We start from the raw sequence: 24,655 nt of genomic DNA on the forward strand, positions 1-24,655 counted from the left end.
AAGAGAAGGCAGCTAGTCATCACTACCCACCGCCAACTCTTGGGCCACTCTTTTACCAATGAATAGTGGGATTGAACATCACATTATAACGTCCCCACGGCTAAAAGGGCGAGCATGTTTAGTGTTATGGGGATTCGAACCCGCGTCCCTTTTATGACCTAATGATGGGTTTCTATATGCTTGTAATGGAACAGGAATTCTGTGCATACTTGAACTTAGTGACGTTTAGAATTGAAACTAAGTTTGCGATAAAAACTGCCCTACTTTTATAGCAGAAATTTAGAAAAAAAACAAAATTTACGCATAACGTAAGACATTTCTCGCCTGGCGGCATATCGTCATCGGTATATCGAGTCGAGTTACATAAAAATGCACTTCCTGATTCTGCAAATCTACTATCGGTGTTGAAAATTAGACTGTCGGAAAATAACTGTTTGAAAGTATACCCTTGGCGAAATATAAAACACTTGTTAAAATGGATGACGGTATTCGGGGTCGACTGTACTTAACTGTAAATTTCAATGAAAAGTGTAGCTAAGATGTACAGCAATAAGTCATGATTAGGTAATCTTAAAGACTTAAAACAATTTATATTTTGTTTCATGGGGTATCCTATCATTCATTTAGTACAATAATTAATTTATACCGAGTAACTCGAGTTGATTATAAATATTGTTTCTCAAAATGTATATCGAAACATTATGATAACGGCATGTACATTTTTTATAGTGTTTTCCTTCTTCTGTGCACCGATGAATAGTTTACCTTGAAGCACTTGTTCCCTTTGAATCAGAAACTTCAACAGAAGAATCGAAGACGCCAAACCAGATGTGTTTTCTGAACCTTTTATCTGAAAACATTCCATTCAAAAGCACAATTACAAAAAGGTCATCAAACATTATTATTTGGACTATATTCTATTTCTTGAAACCTATTCTACGAATACCTTTCTAGTGTGCGTTTAAAAGGCCTATAAATAACGTGATTGCTTCATTTTAACCGACAAAATGCTTACTTGTAAGTTATTTGGTTGTGATTTAACCCAATGAATAACCCTGAAGAGCTCATTGCATTGATTTCTGCTTGTGTAAAATAAAATTAATTTATCATCTTTCTTGGTACAGAATGTTTTCCTTAACCCTAAACTATTCCACAGGTAAACAGTAAAATATTAATTATTTGTAGTCTCATCTTAAGCCTACTAAAAATCTGTATTACCTTAAAGCATTAGTTTGTTTACAGATCTACCCAGTAATCGTATTATTTTAATGGGCATTTAGAAATATAAAACGAAATATGTCTTTCTACATTTAACTAAATATAGAATAACAATCTGTATGTGAAGATGGATATCAGAAAATACTAGAAATTCACGTGCGATTGCTTAAGTTGGAATTAGTTTCACTACACTGAACACATTACAAACAAGCATTTGGTTCTCTGGTGCCCACGTTCAATTCAATTTTCTCTCTAGGTACATAAGTTACTATAATCGGAAGCTATAACTAATATTAAGCAATCTCAACTATAATCTAGACATTTCACGTTTTTTTTTTTATTCAGAGCTTATATTTGAAATGTATCTGTCAACTACTGAATAAGTTCCCTCTACATATCATTAAATTTCAACCAATGTTTTGCTGCCGGTAAGCGCCACGGAATGTTTCTTTATATGATTGAACTATTACAACTTCAACTTTACCGAGAAAGGCAGAATATATGCATTTATAAGTTGCACTTTGGTACACAGCAAATCGGGTTATATCTGATAAGATTGGGCATACATATATCCTTTTGTTTGTTTATATCAACAAACATGAATAACAAAGGTGTTTAAATATGGTATTGTGTTATTTCCAAAACTCTTTAAATACTAATTGCACATACTATATACTTTAGTATAGATGTTTGTGTTCTTTTTTAAGCAAAGCCACATCAGGCTATCTGCTGTGTCCACCGAGAAGAATCGAACTCCTGATTTTAGCGTTGTAAATCCGAAGACTCGCCGCTGTCCCAGCGGGGAACATAAACTTTAGTTACTAAATACTAAACGTATGATGAAATAAAAGCCTTTTTTTTTTCATCCCAAAAAATATTAAATTATTTCATGCAGGTAGTATGTGGCAATCTAAGTTAATTGTATAAAATTCTTAAAGTTACTAAAGATTGGTGTGAAAGCACGATTATTACAAATATATTTAAACAGTCAGTTAGTTCTGTGTGTTTGTTTCAGAGCAAAAAAAAACATAAGAGGCTCTCTGTGCTCTGTCCACAGTGGGGAATTTAACCCTGATTTTTCTAAGCCTGTAAACCTACAATTCATCACACACTGTTATTTTCTGAGAATACCCTTTAGGTTCAAAACAATACCAATAGTAGCATGTAATAAATAATAAGCATCGGTCTTAAATTTCTTTATACACAAATACGGTTGATATCTAGAACTACATGTAAGTTCCAAAAATATAGAATTATTAACATTTAGAATTAAGCACAAAGCCACACAATGGGCTATCTGTGCTCTGTTCACTACTGGTATTGAAACCCGGTTTTTAGCGGTGTGAGTCTGCAGAGGTACCGCTGTGTCACTGGGAGACCTTAGTATTTAGAAATTCTCTAAACACTAAACATATATCGAATGTTCGAACACGTGTCACTCATAAAACCTTTAAATTACTAAATAATGTATTATTTATATTTCTAAAGCTCTTTAAATGCAAAGAAACTTGGCGTACATACATTTGTATGTACTGTATTACTGTATGTAATGTAAAGTATTCGTTTTACAAGTAAACACCGATAACAAGAAGAAATATTTAAATTTTAAATACCAGTAGTATGCAGCAATAGATGTTAGTTTTAAATGTGTTCAAGTATTCCAGTGGTGTGTAGCAATACGTGCTAATTTAAAACTATTCATCTATGCTAGCAGTATTCAAGAATAACTGCTAGTTTTCAAATCATTCAATTATACTAATAGCATGTAGCAATAGTGTTTGTTTCTGGATTCTACAACTTTTTAACTATTATAATCTAGTGGGTCGCGAGTTTTATCCCCATCGCACCAAACATGCTCGCCCTTTCATAATAATGTGACGGTCAATCCCACTATTCGTTGGTAAAAGGTAGCCCAAGAGTTGACGGTGGGTGATGATGACTAGCTGCCTTCTCTCTAGTCTTACACTGCTAAGTTAGAAACGGCTAGCGCAGACAGCCCTCGTGTAGCTTTAATGCTAAATGTATTTTTCTTTTGACAACAAATGTTATAAACCAGTAAAGTGTGAAGAACCATAAGAACCAAAATGGATTCCTCCTATGCTGAACTCTCTGTTCGTAACATAGAAGGCTATATATTTCATAAGTACACAAGTATTCTCCTAGCCTTATATTGTACGTAGATTCATGATGACTTCTATTCTTTTGAACAATATTCCATCATAACAGTAAGTGTTTGGTCTAATCAGATTGATCAAACTTAACAAACATTGCAAGTATTTGCTTGATAATCTGTATTATGCATTTTATCCAACTTTAATCATGGAATTACTAAGCGAAGCGTGTGACTTCATCACATCCAGTACTTTACGCTACTCATAAACTAGCTGGTTATTTCAATTAGCCACCTTGTCCATGTGGATTTATACAACTACTCCTAATCGTGATTCACACCAAACATGCTCGTTCATTCAGCCGTGAGGGCGTTACAATGTGACGATCAATCCCACCATTCGTTGTTGAAAGAGTAGTCCAAGAGTTCGCGGTGGTTGGTGATGACTAGCTGCCTTCCCTTTAGTCTTACACTGCTAAATTAGGGATGGCTAGCGTAGATAGCTTCCTGTAGCTGTGCGCGAAATTCAAAAGCCAAACCTAATCCTATTTAATCATTTTTCAACAAACATGTCGGCTATAGACTGCAATAAGGTTATGACTGATGAATAAGATTGAACCAACCAGGTGAAGTAATTTATAAATACTTGATTGAAGCTATAATAAAGGACCATCTTTTATCTACGACTATCCAAGGTCTACTTTCTCAGTAATGGAGAATTAGTAGCTTTTTGCTGAAGATTATTCTATTTTTGCTTATCTTCCTATGAATAAAACCCACAGTACAGCGTGTGCCTCATTGTTCAAAGTTTCAATGTAAATGTAACCGAAATAAACACTTCTAGATATTTATACATATTAACATAGTAACACCCCGTTGGCTTATTGTCTTTATATTACACAAAGTGTGAAACATATCCTATCGGAGAGCTCTAGGGACCAATAAGTTTAGCACAACTTCAAAATCATGTCTCGGGAGCTTATAATAACAATAGAGCACACATTCTTGCACATGTAACCACTTGTACAAGTCCACAGGTTACGTGTATCTGCACTACATTCCCCTATCAGTAATGGTCACACTTTACCCTGATGGGCAACAAGTAGGTCCCAAGCAAGATTCAAAATTTGACATTTAGTTGGCCCTGACCAGTTAGGGCTAGTTAAAATTTGAACCACTTTTTCCTGTTTTACTTTGTCATCAAGCATGAACATTTGTTTTTACTCTTAAAACCATATTTCTGTTATATGAATGTATCTTCTTTACTTCAGTCTATCAAATGGAGCTTTCATAGAATCCCTGGCATGCTTTTAAAGATTATGAGAAATCCTTATGACTTTGAAATGAAAAGAGGAATTTCTGTAATAAATTTTATAATCTCAATGAAGAAATATCAAGTCACAATATTCTTGTATTTATCTGGATTAATATAAAAATTTTACACACTTCAAGAGTTATAAAATTAAAAAATTGTTTTCAACAAAAGAGTATTGTTTCATATTACATATTTTTTGAAATGAAAGCAAAATCGTCCATAACTTACCTATAACCTTCCTGCATCTGCTGACGAACCTGTTGGAATGAATAATTTTCCTGCCTTCTGCGAGGCAAAATATGAGCCAAAGTAAATACTCTGGTCCATTCTTCCAAAACAACATTTGGTTAGAAATATTGGGTGTATTTATAATGACACAACCATTATTGTTACCTCTGAAAAACATTGCCTACCCACTAGTACCCATTATGGATGTGCTGGTGTTTTGGCTATGTAACCCTTGATGGAACATGAATTTGGCTTTTTTCGTATACGTTTTATCAAAAGCATCCTCTACTCTGGTTTGCTCAAAGTTAGCACTTCAAACTTAAATTGATACAGATATTACCTACAATAGTGGGTGTATACACGTCTTACAGCTGATTCACCTCATTTTTAATGACAGTTCTTCTCTACATGTTCCTATGTCTCTACTGGCGTTCTAAAAGTATGCCTTCCATCTTTGAGGAGATCTCATCTGTTCCACAGCTCACTATTTTTACCACTCAATGCTTGCCGTCTCTTCTTTGGAAAGATAGCTATAATTGGAGACCTTTCATTATCAGTGGCTCACCTATTCTCCTTTGACGATTTATTTTAATTTTTTCTTTAGTAACATTTCCATATTTAGACTTCCCTGGTAGTTAAATTCTCTTTACTTGCACATGGTACAGTCTTAGAAGGATGACTTATAGTTTTTTTATGTATATAGCATCATACTCTCGTGATATAAAATAAATTTTCTTAATCTATTACAGAATATTAAAAACTTTTTTCATATTTTGTTTAATAAATAGAGATTGACTGTAATGTGCTTAAAATTGTTTACATTTTCGTTTCTTTAATTTGTCTTAACTATATTGTACATTCCTCATTATCACTTCTTTTATTTGCAGTTACTAACCCAGAGATAAATTATTGAATTTGAGAATACCTAAGAACAAGGAAGGAGGTGAAAGTTTGGTGCCATGGTCATTTTTTTTTTTTTTTTTTTTTTTTTTTACTTTCGATATGGAAATAACATTTTGAAGACAAAAGGCTTATCTTCAACATTGTAGGTACACCGTGACCCAAAAGTCTATAATTGTTTAAGCGTCCTCTCTTAGATATAAACCTTTTATTGATACATTAGAGCCATTTCAAAAACCTCAATCTGGTTCTTGTATCAAAAAGGGAAAACACACCCGACACTTTCAACAGTGCTGAAAAAGGAGGTAGGGTGACAAAATATCTGATTGGTGACAGCCTGAATATTCTATAAAGAACTTCATAATCCTGGACCTCTAATGATATGGACAGTGTAGGGACTATGGAAGCGATAACATCACTTCTCAGTCTTAACAAAATATCTGATTGGTGACAGCCTGAATATTCTATAAAGAACTTCATAATCCTGGACCTCTAATGGTATGGACAGTGTAGGGACTATGGAAGCGATAACATCACTTCTCAGTCTTAACAAAATATCTGATTGGTGACAGCCTGAATATTCTATAAAGAACTTCATAATCCTGGACCTCTAATGGTATGGACAGTGTAGGGACTATGGAAGCGATAACATCACTTCTCAGTCTTAACAAAATATCTGATTGGTGACAGCCTGAATATTCTATAAAGAACTTCATAATCCTGGACCTCTAATGATATGGACAGTGTAGGGACTATGGAAGCGATAACATCACTTCTCAGTCTTAACAAAATATCTGATTGGTGACAGCCTGAATATTCTATAAAGAACTTCATAATCCTGGACCTCTAATGGTATGGACAGTGTAGGGACTATGGAAGCGATAACATCACTTCTCAGTCTTAACAAAATATCTGATTGGTGACAGCCTGAATATTCTATAAAGAACTTCATAATCCTGGACCTCTAATGGTATGGACAGTGTAGGGACTATGGAAGCGATAACATCACTTCTCAGTCTTAACAAAATATCTGATTGGTGACAGCCTGAATATTCTATAAAGAACTTCATAATCCTGGACCTCTAATGATATGGACAGTGTAGGGACTATGGAAGCGATAACATCACTTCTCAGTCTTAACAAAATATCTGATTGGTGACAGCCTGAATATTCTATAAAGAACTTCATAATCCTGGACCTCTAATGGTATGGACAGTGTAGGGACTATGGAAGCGATAACATCACTTCTCAGTCTTAACAAAATATCTGATTGGTGACAGCCTGAATATTCTATAAAGAACTTCATAATCCTGGACCTCTAATGATATGGACAGTGTAGGGACTATGGAAGCGATAACATCACTTCTCAGTCTTAACAAAATATCTGATTGGTGACAGCCTGAATATTCTATAAAGAACTTCATAATCCTGGACCTCTAATGATATGGACAGTGTAGGGACTATGGAAGCGATAACATCACTTCTCAGTCTTAACAAAATATCTGATTGGTGACAGCCTGAATATTCTATAAAGAACTTCATAATCCTGGACCTCTAATGATATGGACAGTGTAGGGACTATGGAAGCGATAACATCACTTCTCAGTCTTAACAAAATATCTGATTGGTGACAGCCTGAATATTCTATAAAGAACTTCATAATCCTGGACCTCTAATGATATGGACAGTGTAGGGACTATGGAAGCGATAACATCACTTCTCAGTCTTAACATTAAACTGGCAGTCTTTTTTCAGGTATCTTCCAGGTAAGATATTTCTTGAGTCAAGAGAAATTGAGTCATTTGTTCTCATGTGCTCGTGTTTAACTATGTTATAAATAGACTCTTCTTATTTCACATCATCTGGGATTCCCTTTCTCCCAGAATTATTTCGTAATGTATATCCTCATGCTCCTTTGGTTTTTTCGGTTACTACACTTATTTTTAAAATTATCAGTGTGGTGTGAGAATACCACACAACACATATAATATTATCGACGTTGATGTTGTTGTGACAGAGTTGTTCATAATAGTGGTGAGAATTGGCCCATTGACCTATGTATACACACACAAACAAAAAAATCAACAAAGCGAACTGAAATGTAAAAATAAGCTAACAAATAAACCAATAATACAAGAAGTAATCGTCATTATCACGTATATACGTGAATTAGAGAAAAGATGTAAACTATGAAAGTTTAAGAAACTAAATCTCATATTCTTTCTCTTTCCCCGATTAATATTTTTCAAAAGGAAGAAACAAACTTAGTTTCCGAAGCGGGGCCCGGCATGGCCTAGCGCGTTAAGGCGTGCGCTTCGTAATCTGAGGGTCGCGGGTTCGCGCCCGAGTCGCGCCAAACATGCTCGCCCTCTCAGCCGTGGGGACGTTATAATGTGACGGTCAATCCCACTATTCGTTGGTAAAAGAGTAGCCTAAGAGTTGTCGGTGGGTGGTGATGACTAGCTGCCTTCCCTCTAGTCTTACTGCTAAATTAGGGACGGCTAGCACAGATAGCCCTCGAGTACCTTTGTGCGAAATTCCAAAAACAAAAACAAACAGTTTCCGAAGTAATAGGTTTAACAAAAACAATGGCTCATTTTACATTTCAACCTGGGGTTCCGACCTTATACCATGAGGAAATACAAAAATAACAATACATTTTGCTAAATAGACGCATGACAGAATTACAAAAATCGTATTCTACCATTGACATACTCAATTTTTTTGAATTGTTCACGTTTAACAGCGTTTAGGTACAACAAACAAACAAGTTACATTACTGTTTGTATGCTAGTCGCAATAACTCATTAGGCTTAAGTTACATTACTGTTTGTATGCTAGCCGAGATAACTCATTAGGCTTAAGTATTTCATGTTTAGTGACTAGCTTAATCATTGTCTGTGTGAAAAAAAGCTAATCTGTTTCTTGGGTTTGAAGGGTTATAATTATTAAATTCTCCTTTGGTGACTTACGTTTTAGTTATAGTAACAAGTTTATTTTGTTTTCCTAACTACTGTACTCGAAGTGCCTGCACGAAATGACCAAAAGCATAATTGATACTCCCTATTATTGATGAAGACTTACTTATCTATGTTGGTCAAATACAGAACTTAATTGCATGTTTGTACAAGCAAAATTATAAACAAAACCATCTTTCAGTAATATACCTCTAGTAGACAACAGGTTCATGTTGTAATTTAGCATTTTGTTAGGACCAAAAAAGGAATGTTTAATTTTTGTTCAAATGTCTTAAGTGCCTAAAGTGTCAACTGTGTAGATGAAATATGTTCAACTACTACTAGAGTGATCAACCTAAAATATTAGTAACTGAATTCCAAAGCAGAAACAAAGTTTTCTGTAGAGTAGAAGAATATCATAGACTTAAGTTTGGGTGAAGTCAAAACGTGCGACAAACATGAATTTATATATATCACTGGGCCTTATCAGCTTACTATTGACATAAAATAGAAAATGTAGGGCTTAATACACACATTTTGTTTGTTTGAAAATAAACACAGAATTTAACAATGGGTTGTCTGTACTCTGCACACCATGAGTATCAAAACCTGGTATCTAGCAGTTTGAGTCTGATGGTATACCACTGTGCTACTGAGGGGAATACACATTTAGAGGAGAAAACTGGAAATACTCTCTCATCAATTACACATGACAAGTGTATTTTATTTTTGTAATAAATATCAAAGTTCAGAAATAAAAAAAACTGTTTTTGACAAGAATTTACAATTAAAATGTTTGTTGTGTGTATATGTATTACACACACGTACATAAGATCATTTTCTGTACTGTGATATAATGCATGTGTATTCAAGTTAGTGTTTTTCTGCCTAAACATTATTTTAAAACCATAACAAAATATTAAAACTAAGCCTTACAAACCACACTCTAATAGCCTATTAAGAATTTATAGTACTGTGAATCACATTTGTGTAACAGATTTAACAACATATTGTGTGTCACTCGTATGTTAGAGACGAGGGAGAAAAATTATTAAGCACTGCTTACTGATGTACTTGAAAAGAATGTAATATTTACACAGAGCTGTTTCCCTGGTGAGTTTTAAAACAGTTATATTTTGGAAGAAATGATTCCAACATTTTACACATTATAGATGGTTCAGACTCCATTTTCATATTGGTATAAGAGTATAACTGATACCAGAAAAATATAATTTTACCTCTCACATTTCATTTTCTTTATTTCTATTTTAGTTTTCTTCAATTTTTTTTCTTACATTAGACTAGTTGGATGGACATCTTGAAACCTCCCAATCCTAAATCCATCCCTCAATTATTATTCAACAACAGACGAAGAGAGATTATGGATCTTCTTTTCGAGTGTTTGTTAAGTACAGTTCTGAAATCACTAAACTAGTATTAATCATAATTTTAAACTAGCGTCCTTTAAATAAATACATATTTTTTTAACTTTCTCGACACATCTAAGAACGTCAATAGTTATATCCTAATAGCCAATAGTGTTAGCAAATCAAAGACTGGGGCACAATACAGTTTAAAACAATTATCAATAGGACTGTAGTATTACATCAAAAATATAAAATACCTGTACATCATTCATAAGTATTATGTTCAACCAGTTACATTCCCATACACCCTAAAGACTTGGTTTCTTTTTCAATGACTGAGTTTTTTTACAATGGATGTTTTAAAGAAAGTTTATTTCTCAAAAATAAAGTCTTGATTAAATAAAAACTTACAAAAATTGCTTTTCACAGTGAAACGTTACAGAATGAGGTAATACATATATTACAACCACTTGTATTTACAGTTGACTAACAAGGACTAAACTCATATAACTTTACTTATTCTACATTTCTATAAATACAAAGTTACTACCAGTTCAGTTGTAGAATATTTCTTCACTTGCAATAAGGATAACTTAATGCAACATGAAGCCTGTTTAACCCATAACAACATTCATTAAACCATTTAATAAAAATGTCTAAAACCTGTTATCTTCCGAATACATCATAACAATAGGTGTAGTTGCTGTTGATGGGTCTTGGCATTACCCAACACAGTACAACATGAATCTCTTTAATTTTATTTCACATACAATAATATAAGAAACATATTTTCACATTACAATAACAAACATGTGAAATTACTTAATTTAATTACTTCTAATGACAAGTTTTGTTTTTTTTTCCAGTTGTACTTTAGTTCTGCGAGAGATCACATATTTGGAACTACTCGAGTTTCAACTAAATAATAAACAAGTTTTTAATTTCCGTACTATTTTTACAGAAATTTTGTACAATAAAATCAGTACGTTGAAAATACTTTAGAAAACTTTCTAAAAATCTGCCCTAGAATTTACATGGCTCAAATTTAGGTAAAAACCACAAATAAGGTTCAACTAATTTGTCGTGTTTTTACAAATTTATAAATCAGAACCTATGACATCACTTATTATCATGAAAGATTCTAAAAGATAACACACAAGTTTAAAATGAAAGGTTCATACTATTTTCATTAATCTATGAAATTCAACCAAACAAAAGAAATATGCCTGTCATACATTAAAACTGCTTAATGTAACTGCTACATATAGCTTTGTTTTTTACATATAGCTTTGTTTTTGGAAAAAACCCAATAAAATATTTATAAGCAACCAGTTACACTGCATCATAAAAGTCTAAAAGACATACTGAAAATAATTAATTATAAAAAGCAATGTCTGTATCATAATCATTATATGCATACAAACTTACTATAGGACTGACAGTCAAAGATAAAATGTTATGTGGCATTCACTCTCATTCGTAAATGTAACCTAATAACTTACACCACAACTTTTAAAATTTCTATAAAGTACACTATCATTGTACCAAAACTCTTTTTATTAAACCATAGCATAATCAATCATCCAGACTGTTGCATTTAGTTTTGTATTAACTTGAAAAGAGCAAATATTATTGGCACATTACTGTAGATGAACAGCTGCAAAAGTTCCTAAAAAAGACGATTTTGAAAGATGGAAATGGAAAATAATATACATTCTTGATTGTTTTGTCTCAAATCACTGTATGATTGTTAAGTAGTTTTTATGTTTACATACTAGCATACAAACGTGTAAGAGTTCATTTCATCCAAATTCTCTCATAAATCACTATCTCTTTATTAACAATTTTGTTCTGTCAAAGAGATAAATGTACTAAACACAAAGCTAAGCTACAGGATGCCAAGAGATAAATGTACTAAGCACAAAGCTAAGCTACAGGATGCCAAGAGATAAATGTACTAAACACAAAGCTAAGCTACAGGATGCCAAGAGATAAATGTACTAAGCAAAAGCGAAGCTACAGGATGTCAAGAGATAAATGTACTAAACAAAAGCTATGCTACAGGATGTCAAGAGATAAATGTACTAAGCACAAAGCTAAGCTACAGGATGCCAAAAGATAAATGTACTAAACACAAAGCTATGCTACAAGATATCAAGAGATAAATGTACTAAGCACAAAGCTAAGCTACAGAATGCCAAGAAATAAATGTACTAAGCACAAAGCTATGCTACAAGATGCCAAGAGATAAATGTACTAAGCACAAAGCTATGCTACAAGATGTCAAGAGATATGTACTAAGCACAAAGCTATGCTACAGGATGTCAAGAGATATGTACTAAGCACAAAGCTATGCTACAGGATGTCAAGAGATAAATATACTAAGCACAAAGCTATGCTATAGGATGTCAAGAGATAAATATACTAAGCACAAAGCTATGCTACAGGATGTCAAGAGACAAATGTACTAAGCACAAAGCTATGCTATAGGATATTTGTGCTCTGCTTACTGTACATTCTGAAATTTTATTTGTAAAATACACCCTCAGATTCAACAGCTAAGCTATTGCTAAAGGTAACAGTATGTACACACAAGTTAAAAAGAAAAACAAATATTGCAATCTACCAGCTTTTAGAGAACCATTAATTTTTGCCATTATCAAAAAATAACTAGTAAACCTGAAACAACATAAATATTAATTTTCTAGTTTCAGCTAAATTATTGCAAACACCCAGAGACATTTTAAAGGTTATATTTTGTTACGGGTCGTAATGTTATAGGTAAATTTAAGTCTCACGTAATGAACCCAAGAAGGTCAAGCCAATGAATGCAAAAATATCTTTTCACATAGTGTTTTTTTTAAAGTATGAGACAACAAGTTTTTACAAATAAATAGACCTTAATAAGGGGTATTTTAACCCTTATTTAATAAGTGCCCTTTTAAATACATTTTTGCAAAAGTTGCTATGTTATATTCAGAATTTAATTGAACACCCTTACTATCAAAGTACATGAATGAATATTCTGTGACAAAACCTTACCAGTTTTTAAGAGGATATGTTAAGAAATCATGTATTGTTGTACACATGAAATTTGCAACTCAGTATCTGCTAATTGCCTCAAGCCTTACAAGAGATGGTTAAAGCCTCATAATATTGTTTAAATATTTCAGAAGATACGACTCGAATGGATTTTGGCCATTTCTTGTAATGTGGGGAGAATTTTTAGATCTACAAGTGTATTGAGAAAATGGAAGAAGTTAGGTGAGAAACTGTCTCTGGCTGAATGTGGATGTTTTTAATAAATTTTGCATACAACATTTTATACAATTATTTCTCTGGTTTTTAAATGAATCAAACACTTATAAACACAAAATACACAACCAAAATCTCACAAACATTATATTCAGAGTGAAATAAAGAGGAGCACTCACTACTTTTGGAAATGACAGGAGTGGCAAATGTCTCAGCCTCAGTGATCACATCTATAAACTGAACACAAAATAACAAGTATTTTGAGGATTTTGTTGCTGACCAAAGTTGAAAAACACATTAGCAAAACTGGCCTGCTACATTCAACCACGCATTTATGGACTCATACAAAGCAACATCAATCAACTGAATAGTAAAAACGACAAGAAATAGAAGGTCCACCACAACAAGAAACTAGATAAACTAAGGTGTCAACAACAAAAATGACACCTACACGACAAACCAAAGACAAACCTTGTAATTAGCAGATCTGAACAAAAATTAAGCAATGAAGAAATACATCTACTCAACAAAGGACACAACTTCACTGTAACACCTAGAAATATTCCATCCATCGAAATGAAAGCCTGCTTGGAAGACCTAGCTAGAAGACTGGTGATCCACTCTACAAAAACTGAAAACACCAACAAAACAACTGAAAACAACCACCAGGTAGAAGATAACTTCAACAACAATTCCACCGACAACCAACAACCTATCTTTTCAGGTAGAACTGAAAACATCTATTTCCCTGAAACACCTAAAAACATTATATTAAACAACTTTTTCAAAGAATTTTCACACAAAACTGTCAACATAATTTTGCAGAAAAGAAATCTAAAACCAACCTCACACAAAAAGATCATAATTCTATAAACAGCTTAACACAAAACAACATCAAAATTCTAAAAGCACATACAGGTAATGCTATAGTTATAATGACCACAAATTAATACATTCAAAAAATTAACATCTTGTCACATACAAACAAATTTAAACTACTAAACAAAAATCCAACAAAAACACATGAAAACCAGTTAAACAAAATATTACTACAAATGAAAAAAACCAACACAATCTCAAAAAACATTTATTCTTATCTACAAAAGACAGACTTACGCACACCACAACCATATGGCACTCTCAAACTTCACAAACCTAACTGTCCACTACAACCCATTCAACCTATGAATAATTTAACTACAACCTCAGTAAATATATAGCATTTTCTAAATATGTAACATCAGCCAGCTCCGTTTTCAAATACTTTTAACTTTAAATCTATTCTTAATCAGCTAAATCATGAAGCTTTAATGGCCAGTTTTGATGTAATCTCCCACTTAACAGAAGTCCCAATGACTGAAGCCTACAAGATAGCTTCAGAACTTTATATCCAAGACCCCAACCCATTGATACACACCCCCAGCAACCAATTAGCAACCCTTATAGAATTCACTACCACCAAAACAAACTTAATGTTCAATAACCAAAACTACCTACAAATAAATGGCCATTTTTATATATTGTATTGTGAAATATTTCTTGCAGTTGAAATTAAAAATTGGTTATTGAATGTGCTGTGAAAACTAGTGTCATATTTGGTGTTTAATTATAATATTTAATACAATTTATTTCTTTACATTTCCAGAAAGAAAAACATCCTGATTAACATTTTCAGTTTTCTTTTCCATGCTGATAAATCATTAGTGGCTTTAACAGATGTGGAGTAAAATCACTTAAGAATGTTGAAATATAACAACGGGAGGGCGTGCCTGCCTTCTGAATCAACGGAGGGTGTGCCTGCCTTCTGAATTAACTTTTCTTTATCCAATTCTAACCATGTGGATAACAAAAGGATTTTAATAACTGTCAAACTCAAGGACACTTCATTTAGAATACATTAATACTTCTCAAATACAACTGACTAGCAATGGAGTTCCAGTATTCAGTCATTATTTAGCCCAAGGTAAGAACAGATATAACGTTTTTGTATCAGAGGTAATGAGAAATGCTATTAAAGTAAAACAGATATAGAATGATTCTAAAACATTTTTTTTCTAATTTGCTGAGAATTTACCCTTACTCTAGGATTGCATTATAAAAATATTGTTTCCTAAGAAAGTACTGTAAAAAATTTAAAGCAAAAAAATAAATCAAACTTTTGTTATCTTCACAAAATTTGACCAGTAAAGGTGACATACAACAATTTTTTTCATAGGGTTAAAGAACTTTTACTTTCCTTTTGTAAACTTCAACATTAATACCATATGCAAGTTTGGTTTCTTGTACAAGGAAGTTAAGCATGATATTTTCCCCAACCTAGGCATTAAATCTGTCTTTAGTAACTACAATATTTCAAATATTAAAGAATATTTCATCTTTTGATTTAAATCCAATGAATAGAAAGTTAATTTTAAAGTCAAAAGTAAGGTTTTAAGTGTGAGTGTGAGAAGATAAAACACTGAGGAATACACGTCAATATTAATGTGTATATGCTGCACACTTCGACCAATTGAATTACTAACTAGGATAAAGATGAGGCAGACAAACTATTTCAAAACCAACTAGATTTGTTTAAATGTTCTTGATTGGTTTGTTACTTAAACAACTAAAAGACAAATGGATTTAGTGTCAATCATTTATATGCAAAAACGGCTCGTTTGGGCTGAGAAAACACTTTTACATAGAAAAGCGAACAACGTTTCGACCTTCTTCGGTCATCGTCAGGTTCACATCTTTCTTCGCTTTTCTATGTAAAAGTGTTTTCTCAGCCCAAACGAGCCGTTTTTGCATATAAATTTTCTCAACAAGTGGGTTTCTCGTCATCACTGATTAGTGTCAATCAGCTAGGATTAATGTAAAAGTATCTAGAAAGGGCCTAAAACAAATACAGAAATATTCACTCCTCCATTCTTCATAGAAAATAACGAAATACATCACCATACACATCTACCAGAGAACATGAAAGATTTGACTCTCATGCAAGTTGAAAAACTTTGTATGGACACCACAATTACATTTTTACAAAGGTTATTAAGCTTCAAATGGAGACCAACATAAAACCTGCTACTGATTAACAACTATTTCTATTTAACTACATTAAGTATTTTGACAACTTATCTTTCAGAACATGCATTTCTACTACTAACAACACAAAACATGAAACTTGGTTGGAACACTGCAATATTTTGCTGATGACAAGTGCTGTTTAACAATAAAAATTTCACAACTTAAACTTTTACAAAATTAGAATTTACTACAATATTTTATAACAAATATCTTTTATACTGACATTGTAACCCAAGAAACACAATGAATTATTTTTTAATCATATCTACCTATTAGATTCAATATCTCTGAGCACTAACCCATCATGAATTTAAGAGCATTTCTCCTGACAACTATTGCATTGTGTATTTATTTATATATACATATATAAATTAATATTTTATTTTGTACAATGCCCAACACTACTAATTTTTCTTACTCCTTAGATTTTGGTACCAGTGTTTTTCAGGGTCTCCACAAGAACAACTTTTGTCAATTGTATGTACTTTTTACTTGAACTCAATTAAGTTTAGACAAAATATGGAGTTCAACTCATGGGCTAAAAAGTGGTTATTGGTGACAGCAAATAAAAGGTCAAAGATGCAACCGACAAACCACACACCTCCAGAGGAAATGATAGAAGATAAAAATCTTAGGACAATGATTAGAAGTGTATGCCTCACTACATTAGCTTAGTAAATCTTTAAAAGCCAAAACATACAATTTAATGAAAAACACTTTTCAATAACTGTAAATAATGTGATTGTTTGAACAGTAAACTGTATTTATAATGTTTAGAACATATTTTCAGAATAACTAACACAACACCTGGCTTAATCTTTATACTTTCACATAAAATCTTTCACTACCTCACATCTATGATCACATTCATTAAGTTCCACAATTTCCTTTTATCAAAAATGACCTTAAATTAAAATAATTGTTTTTAAAATATAATACTCATCTTAAAAATTTATTGAAACATCAGACATATAACACTTAAAATGTGAATTACTAACTCTCTAAACAATATTTTAATAATTCCAGACTTACAGATCTGGTGATAATCCTACAACACCCTATATGTAAAGCTACTTCTGAACTGTACACATACATATGATTATCATATTCAAAATTACAAATTTGTTTTAAAAAGATACATCTTGCCAAGATGCTTTCATTCACCATAATCAGCAAATTTAACTCCCATAGAAAACACCAGCTACACCCTGTAAAATAACCATTTTCACAATATCTTGTAGAATAACAAGAACTGAATAGAATAATGTATATATTGTTAACATCTTGAGTTCTAATCAATAATTATATTCTTACATCTCTAAAGATTAGCAAACAAAATTAACATAAAAAATTTGTCATGTATACAAGTTTCCTGGAAAAAAACAAAACTGAACTGAATTATATAATGATATACATGTTAGTTTCAAAACTACTTCAAGAACTTGGAAGAAGACAAGTTATTTTTAACGTCATGAAGACAAAGCTATAACCCTCTTCATATGCACAGAACCGAAAACCTAAATGTTCAGTTAAGCTTATCTGTTTACAAAAACTAAGTACTGTCATAAAAATAATCTGAAACAATAGTTTTAATAAATCTATGATAGTGTTCTAAACAAGTTTATATTTCTACGAGCAAATATTTACCATTTTAATGTATATACAATTTTAATATATTGCATTTTTGTTTTGTTTTGTTTTTTACTCTCTCTCTCTCTCTGTGTGTGTGTGTGTGTGTGTGTGTGTGTGTGTGTGTGTGTGTGTGTGTGTAGTCCTGTTCATAAAGTCAACTGATTGTTGGAGAAGTGTCAGTAAAATATTATTTGGGCATGAGAAAACATGAGAAATGAAATCACAATCAATCTCAGAATACAATCATAACGTATATCACAGAAAAATGATGCCACATTACCCTCCTCTCTGGTTCAGGAACAGACCAGTGAATAAAATAAGAAATCTACAAAGTGATTATAAACAAAATACAGCCTTATCCCAACATGAAGTTGTTATAAGCATCATTTGTCAAGGACAGTTTCCACCGATTTTCACAATCTCACAATTAATGGCCATGTTCAGATCCAAAAAATCTCATGGGCTATTCTGAAAAATAATGCCCTTGATGAAAACAGATACCAGACCTGCTGATGCAATGTCAAGAGATTTTGCCAACCAAGAATCACACATTTAATCTTTCTTTAGAACTGTCTTTTACCAAAGGTAAACAGCCATTGTTTTGACAGGAGAGTCAAATCATACATTTTCCTGCATATTGCCAAACATTTTGTTAAATTCAAGTCAACAATCTCATACTGTTATGTGACAGAACATAAAAAGAAACAAAAGTAATCGCTAGCTCATAAAACTAGTATACTGTATAATACAGATTTAAAACAACCTGAATGATATTCAAACTTTGGATGGAGTTTTAAATATTGGATATTTTATAAAATACCTTGGATTTCTACATACTTATCTGAACTATTCCAAACAATGGTATAAGTAGTGTTATTACAAGAAATTAAAGTTTTATTTGAGTTTATGTGCCATTATATACACAAGTTGTAGGTTTTAAAGTAAGGAAAAATGTTTTCTAAACAGTTATAACATTTGATTTGCTAATGTGATCATTCCCAAGTACATTGCTTGTAACATGTTTTTGTATATTAAATCAACATTAAACTATATATATATGTATTGTTATACTGTTAAATGTTAAGGTAAATACAAAAACCCACTCCACCATTAAAACATATGTACTCAAAAAATGAATGATTGAACCCTTGTACTTGATCAAAAAATACTGTACCCTACAGTCAACAGTAACAATAATATCCTAATATAGGTTTTTGTCTAATACTAAACCTAAACAACCTTCAACAGCACAAACACCTCACTAAACAAATACAAAATGACAAACTGTTCTCAACATAAAAGATACTTGATTAAAATTTAATCCATATAATTTGATTTAACTAAAAGTAGCTTTTATTAAATGTTAACTGCAACAAATCTTTGTGTTTGTAATCGTCTCGTGTTATTTTTCACGTTCATTTTGAGCACAAAGTATCATCACTTTCTACACTAGTAATTTAGTACTTACTTATACAGGTAACTTTTAAAAGATACATTTTACTTGGATATGTACACTGTCAGTGATATCTTGGATGAACCACAAGCATGGTCTGCCACACTTGTCTTATTGTATCACCTTCAATATTTACAGCATCATTATAAGTAGGGGGTGGGCCAACTTCCTCCTGAATGATGACAAAAATATATATTGTTTTTGAGAATTCAAAAATAAAATATCTCACAAATAAGGTCTGATAAGTTGTTTAAATACAAACACAATGAGCAGCTACTTCTCAAACTGTAACTACGTTACTAAACACTATTTCAAACCATTTAAAGTTGTCATACTGATACAGTGTTATTTTAACAATGTTTATACTTTTAATTACAATCCAATATAATGATAAAAACACACCTGTGCATAACCACATTAAAACCGAGATCAAAATAAAATATTAAACAGATAATGCCTCTGGAAAAATGAAAACCCACAAATAATGGCCGAGAAATCTGCAGAATCTAGATAATTTCAGTTCATAATTTCAATTATGTTCCTAAACTTAACTACTACAAGCAAATATACAATCTGAGGTAGACAATTTAAAAAAAAGAAATATGACATTACCATCACAGAAGATATTACAAAGCAATAACTATTCTTAAAATGAATAATCCAAGTTTTTAAAGTATTATGACTTGTGGATGCTTTGCACTAGTACATATCAAGATGTGATTCTGGCATTAGGTAAGAATGAACATACTGTTAATCTTTTTAAATATTCTTGTTAATATTTAGTAAACGTTTTTTTATGAAAGAGAATTATTCCAGCTGTAATCAGTGATGTCGAGAAACCCACTTGTTGAGAAATTTATATGCAAAAACGGCTCATTTGGGTTGAGAAAATATTTTACATAGAAGAGCTGTACTTACATTTGTAACTGCAACTTCTTCATATCTTGGGGGTTTGGGAAGTTGAGAAGACTTTTTTACTTGAACGACAACTCCGGTCATATTGACAACTGGATACTGCGCTGCAGATGGGCACATTTCAGAAACAGATGAATTCGGCTGGGAATGACTGGCATGCAAAGTAGGTGTTTCGACATTAACTCTGGTTTGAGTTTCTTCTCCGTCTGTGAGTGTGACCACCTGATTACAACTAGTGTATTCAACGATTTGTCCATTATCAACCCAACAGGACTTAAAAATCTTGCACTGACAATTTCCATTTTTCATGCAAGAACCTTCACTGTAGGAATGCCTAGAGAACAAGGTTAATTTTAATTTTAAAATCTTCACACACACTATTTTCATAAATAAAAAGGCAAATATTTATATAACTTTATGTTTTTATATAGTATTTCTTAAGCAAATGTTTTTCATTTTTTAAGAGCTCAAGTTTTTCTGTTTTCCTTCCTAATTTTTACTTTTGATTCAGTATTTTATGCATGCAACAAATGGTCAGACCTCTAAATATAAATAATAAAATATGAAAAAAATATAATTTCACTTCTAAACATTACATTTTATCTAACTGAAATCTTCTTTATTACAGTTTATCACAGAAATATTTAATCAACATACAATGTAACAATTAACGTGAAAATCTTCTTTATTACAGTTTATCACAGAAATATTTAATCAACATTCAATGTAACAATTAACGTGAAAATCTTCTTTATTACAGTTTATCACAGAAATATTTAATCAACGTAACAATTAACGTGACAGAAATTCATTGATTTTTTGAATACCTCTTCCAAGACTTGAGAAACTGTTACAGATTGACTTTTTCAAACCAATACAAATCCATAAATCAACTATATTGATTGATTTAAAACTATAGAAAGATTAGGCAAGCTAAGTTACTAAATGACTCTCTTCTACTCTTTTTAAAAATATGAATGTAACACATCATTCAAGTTTAGCATGAGCACTCTTCAGCACAACTGGGTTAATTTCTTCTAAGACCTCAACGAGTGTCTTAATGTCAAATCTGTTACAAAAATATTAAAGTCTTGTACACTCTTACAAATGAAATACAGGCTCAGTGGTCACAGCACAGATTAATTAAATAGTTTTCTCTCAAATCGGGGAAAATTCTCATCAAAACTTGTTCAGTAAGTTATGTTTTCATTATTTATACATTGAAATTCAGCATAAAACACTGTGAATAACATAAAAAGTTCTGGTTTTTAATTAGAATGTTCCCAGGAAATGAACAAATGCTACCAAAAGTTTCATTTTTTTATATTCTCTTGTATTTGTTTTAGATATAGATTTTAAAAGGATGACTAAAGTAAAACTTACAATCCACACCAGCACAGCAACGGAACAAGGATAAACACTATCAATAAAATCAGGTGATCTCGAGTAAACGAATTTGGACCACTGTCCTTCTCCGTATTTTTGTTGGTTTTAGATTCTATATGCAACACACATAAAATAATTGTTTGTCTTAGTAAATAACAACTGATATACACAAAGACACACATTTGTTTGTTGTAACTACAAACAATAATAAAAAAAGAAAAATGCTACACTAATTGAAAGGATCCAGGGTACAAGCTATAATGTTTTATACTATTTCCAAACTCCATAAATCTCCAAGTAAATTTGGATATATTTCTATTTCAATATGAATTATTAAATAACTACTAATTTTATTAAATAAATTACTTAATATTTCATTTGATCAACAAATATAAATCTTAATAAAAACATATTTTTAGATAATAAAAAATAATCAACTCATTTTAAAATACCTAAGAAATAACGAACAAATAAATAATGTTCAAACATTTAAATTCATCACACTGTACACCACAATTCTATTAAACGATTTAATTTTTGTTCTAAATTCATTAATAAAACAGTTCTGTTATCCCTTCTTAAAACTGGAAAAAAGAATGTTTAGCTTCAAAAACATAAAAGATATATCAAGTTTCTATATTTACAATAATAATACATTTTTCAATAACCAGGTTTTTAAACAAGTAATTAGTTAACAATGGAAGTTAACTATAGCAAATTTATATCCTTACTATTATGAGAATAGTTTACAAAAACTACACAAATCCAGATATTTCAACCTTAACTTACAAATATATAGATGACTTATTTAGTATAAATATTCCTGAAATAAATAATGTTATTAACACAACTTACCCAGTAGAGTTAAACATTGAAAACACTTTATTGTCATGTAAAGAAACATATTATATAGATTTAGAAATTAAAATAATTGATAAGAATACCAATGTAAGTATTTTTAATAAAAGATAATATTTTGCCTTTCCAGTAGATGGTTCACCTTCTCTTAATAGCAGTGTATTATACCCTTCTGTTAAAAGCATTATAACTTTGCAATTATTCAGATATTATAAAACTTGTAATAAATAACAATATTTTATCAGTAATGTTGAAACAATGATACAAAACTTAATAGTTAACGGATTTAATAAAAAAACTTTAAATAAAATTATTAAAATATTCTGTGACAAATGTAATAATGTATTAAATAAATGTAGATAAATAAAAATTAAAGAAATTTTACTGAAAATTTATCATTATTTTTAGTTGTGAATAAGGTCATTTAACAAACTGGCACTTCTTTATGCAGATGTACACCTTACTACATATAAAGATTTGTTCAGAACATACTAGGGCCCTAAACTAAACTAAACTAACGTGGCAGGGGTTCAGTTTAGAGAGAGAGAAATCAGAAGAGTTCTCTCCCCAACCGGGGTGTTCAGGAACGTTGTGGTTCCTCTTCGTCCCCTTTCGTGGATTGTTATTAAGATTAAGTGGTAGTTTTTTTTTGTTTTTTTTTTATTTAATAAATTAATTATTGTTATTATTCTTGACTTTTTGGGTGGAGGATGTCTCTCTAAATGTTGTCTTGGGTGGAGGCAAAGGCAGCAGCAGAAAGAAAGGCCAGGACCTGTCCCGAAAGGAAGAAGTTGAGCAGATGTGAACATGAATATAATTCATTCAAATCCAGATCAAATCAAACGGCACGATTCAGGGTCTGGCAAAAGAGTTGCCTGGGCTGGGATCTAGAAATCTAATGCCTAAAGATTTTGATGTGGGGAAACGGGAGCGCCCCGAGAAAACCCACTTTCACAGGACAGGTGCCGACTAGGGCCCTTCATACCAGTATAATTCATAAATTGGGCTTCTGATTAGTGCCTTTCTGACATAATGGGGACAGAAATGTTAACTTCAAGAGGTAAGTATAAAGTTTATTTAACTTACTTATCCCCAAATGGTATTTTTTTCTTCTTCTTCTTTAGTTTGAAGAGCAGTAACCTTCTCATAACTGTCTGCAGGCAGTGAGTGATAATATAGATGTGAGATGTTATGGGTTTGAGCACCCACATCTCACTCTCCTAATTTCTATTTATATACCTATTATTTTAATTCTAATTTCTATTGCTATTCCTTTATTTCTTTATCTGAGACTAGCAAATGGAGGTTAAGACCAGTAGGCAGTGTATCCCCACTGCAGTGTGGGTCCTACTTCTTCAGTCACCTCCAAAACCTAGGATACATTTTATATCCCTACCTTATACCTTGTACTCTGGGATCCTTTCAATTAATGCAACATTTTTTATTTTTGTTTCAGTTAATATAATTAGTTAGAGGTTTGGATTTGCTGTTTTAACACAGTCCTTCTATCTGTTTAAATTTACTTAACTATCACTAAACTTCTTTATTTAGAAATACAAGAAAAATTAAAAGAAATGAATACTATTCACATTGGACAGTTTACATTTGCAAGTTATTATGAAAAATAAACTACAGAGTTTAATACACAACACAATTGGATAATTTTTATATAAACTTAATATTACTTCTTTTACTATTATTATTACAATACAATGACAAAAATATGATGTATTTCAGGTCCATATACATTGTTATAATGATTTAGGAAAATTCATTAAAATATTTATGTTTGTACACGATCCTATAATATGGTGTACAAACATATAAATATCTTATTCCACACAAGTTCTACAAACTTTAATACAGGTTTCTATTATTAGTTTATAGTTCCATACAAACAAGTACTCTTACCCAACCATGAACATTGCACACATTGCCTTTACAAACTGTTACATATAGTAACATGCTTAGCCACAAAAATGTCTATTTTTACAT

At 31.7% G+C, this 24,655-nt stretch overlaps 1 protein-coding gene across 7 annotated transcripts in view; it reads right to left on the bottom strand.

The window, feature by feature from the left end:
* The window catches only part of LOC143249913 (uncharacterized), a 46,978-nt gene that overhangs the window by 1,555 nt on the left and 20,768 nt on the right, over window positions 1–24,655 (bottom strand). For 3 of the 7 annotated variants that reach the window (XM_076500519.1, XM_076500522.1, XM_076500523.1), the window contains 4 exons: window positions 21,800–21,914; window positions 20,420–20,750; window positions 13,530–13,587; window positions 766–850 (listed from right to left, as the gene is read on the bottom strand). In XM_076500519.1, the coding sequence (XP_076356634.1) occupies window positions 766–850; window positions 13,530–13,587; window positions 20,420–20,750; window positions 21,800–21,914 (589 nt within the window). Of the gene's footprint in view, window positions 1–765; window positions 851–10,449; window positions 11,765–13,529; window positions 19,674–20,419; window positions 20,751–21,799; window positions 21,915–24,655 lie in introns of those variants that run through there. The other 4 variants (XR_013028038.1, XR_013028037.1, XM_076500521.1 and 1 more) reach the window with 4 other exon arrangements.

Source organism: Tachypleus tridentatus, chromosome 4 (assembly GCF_004210375.1).
Source record: "Tachypleus tridentatus isolate NWPU-2018 chromosome 4, ASM421037v1, whole genome shotgun sequence".
NCBI classification, from domain to species: domain Eukaryota; kingdom Metazoa; phylum Arthropoda; class Merostomata; order Xiphosura; family Limulidae; genus Tachypleus; species Tachypleus tridentatus.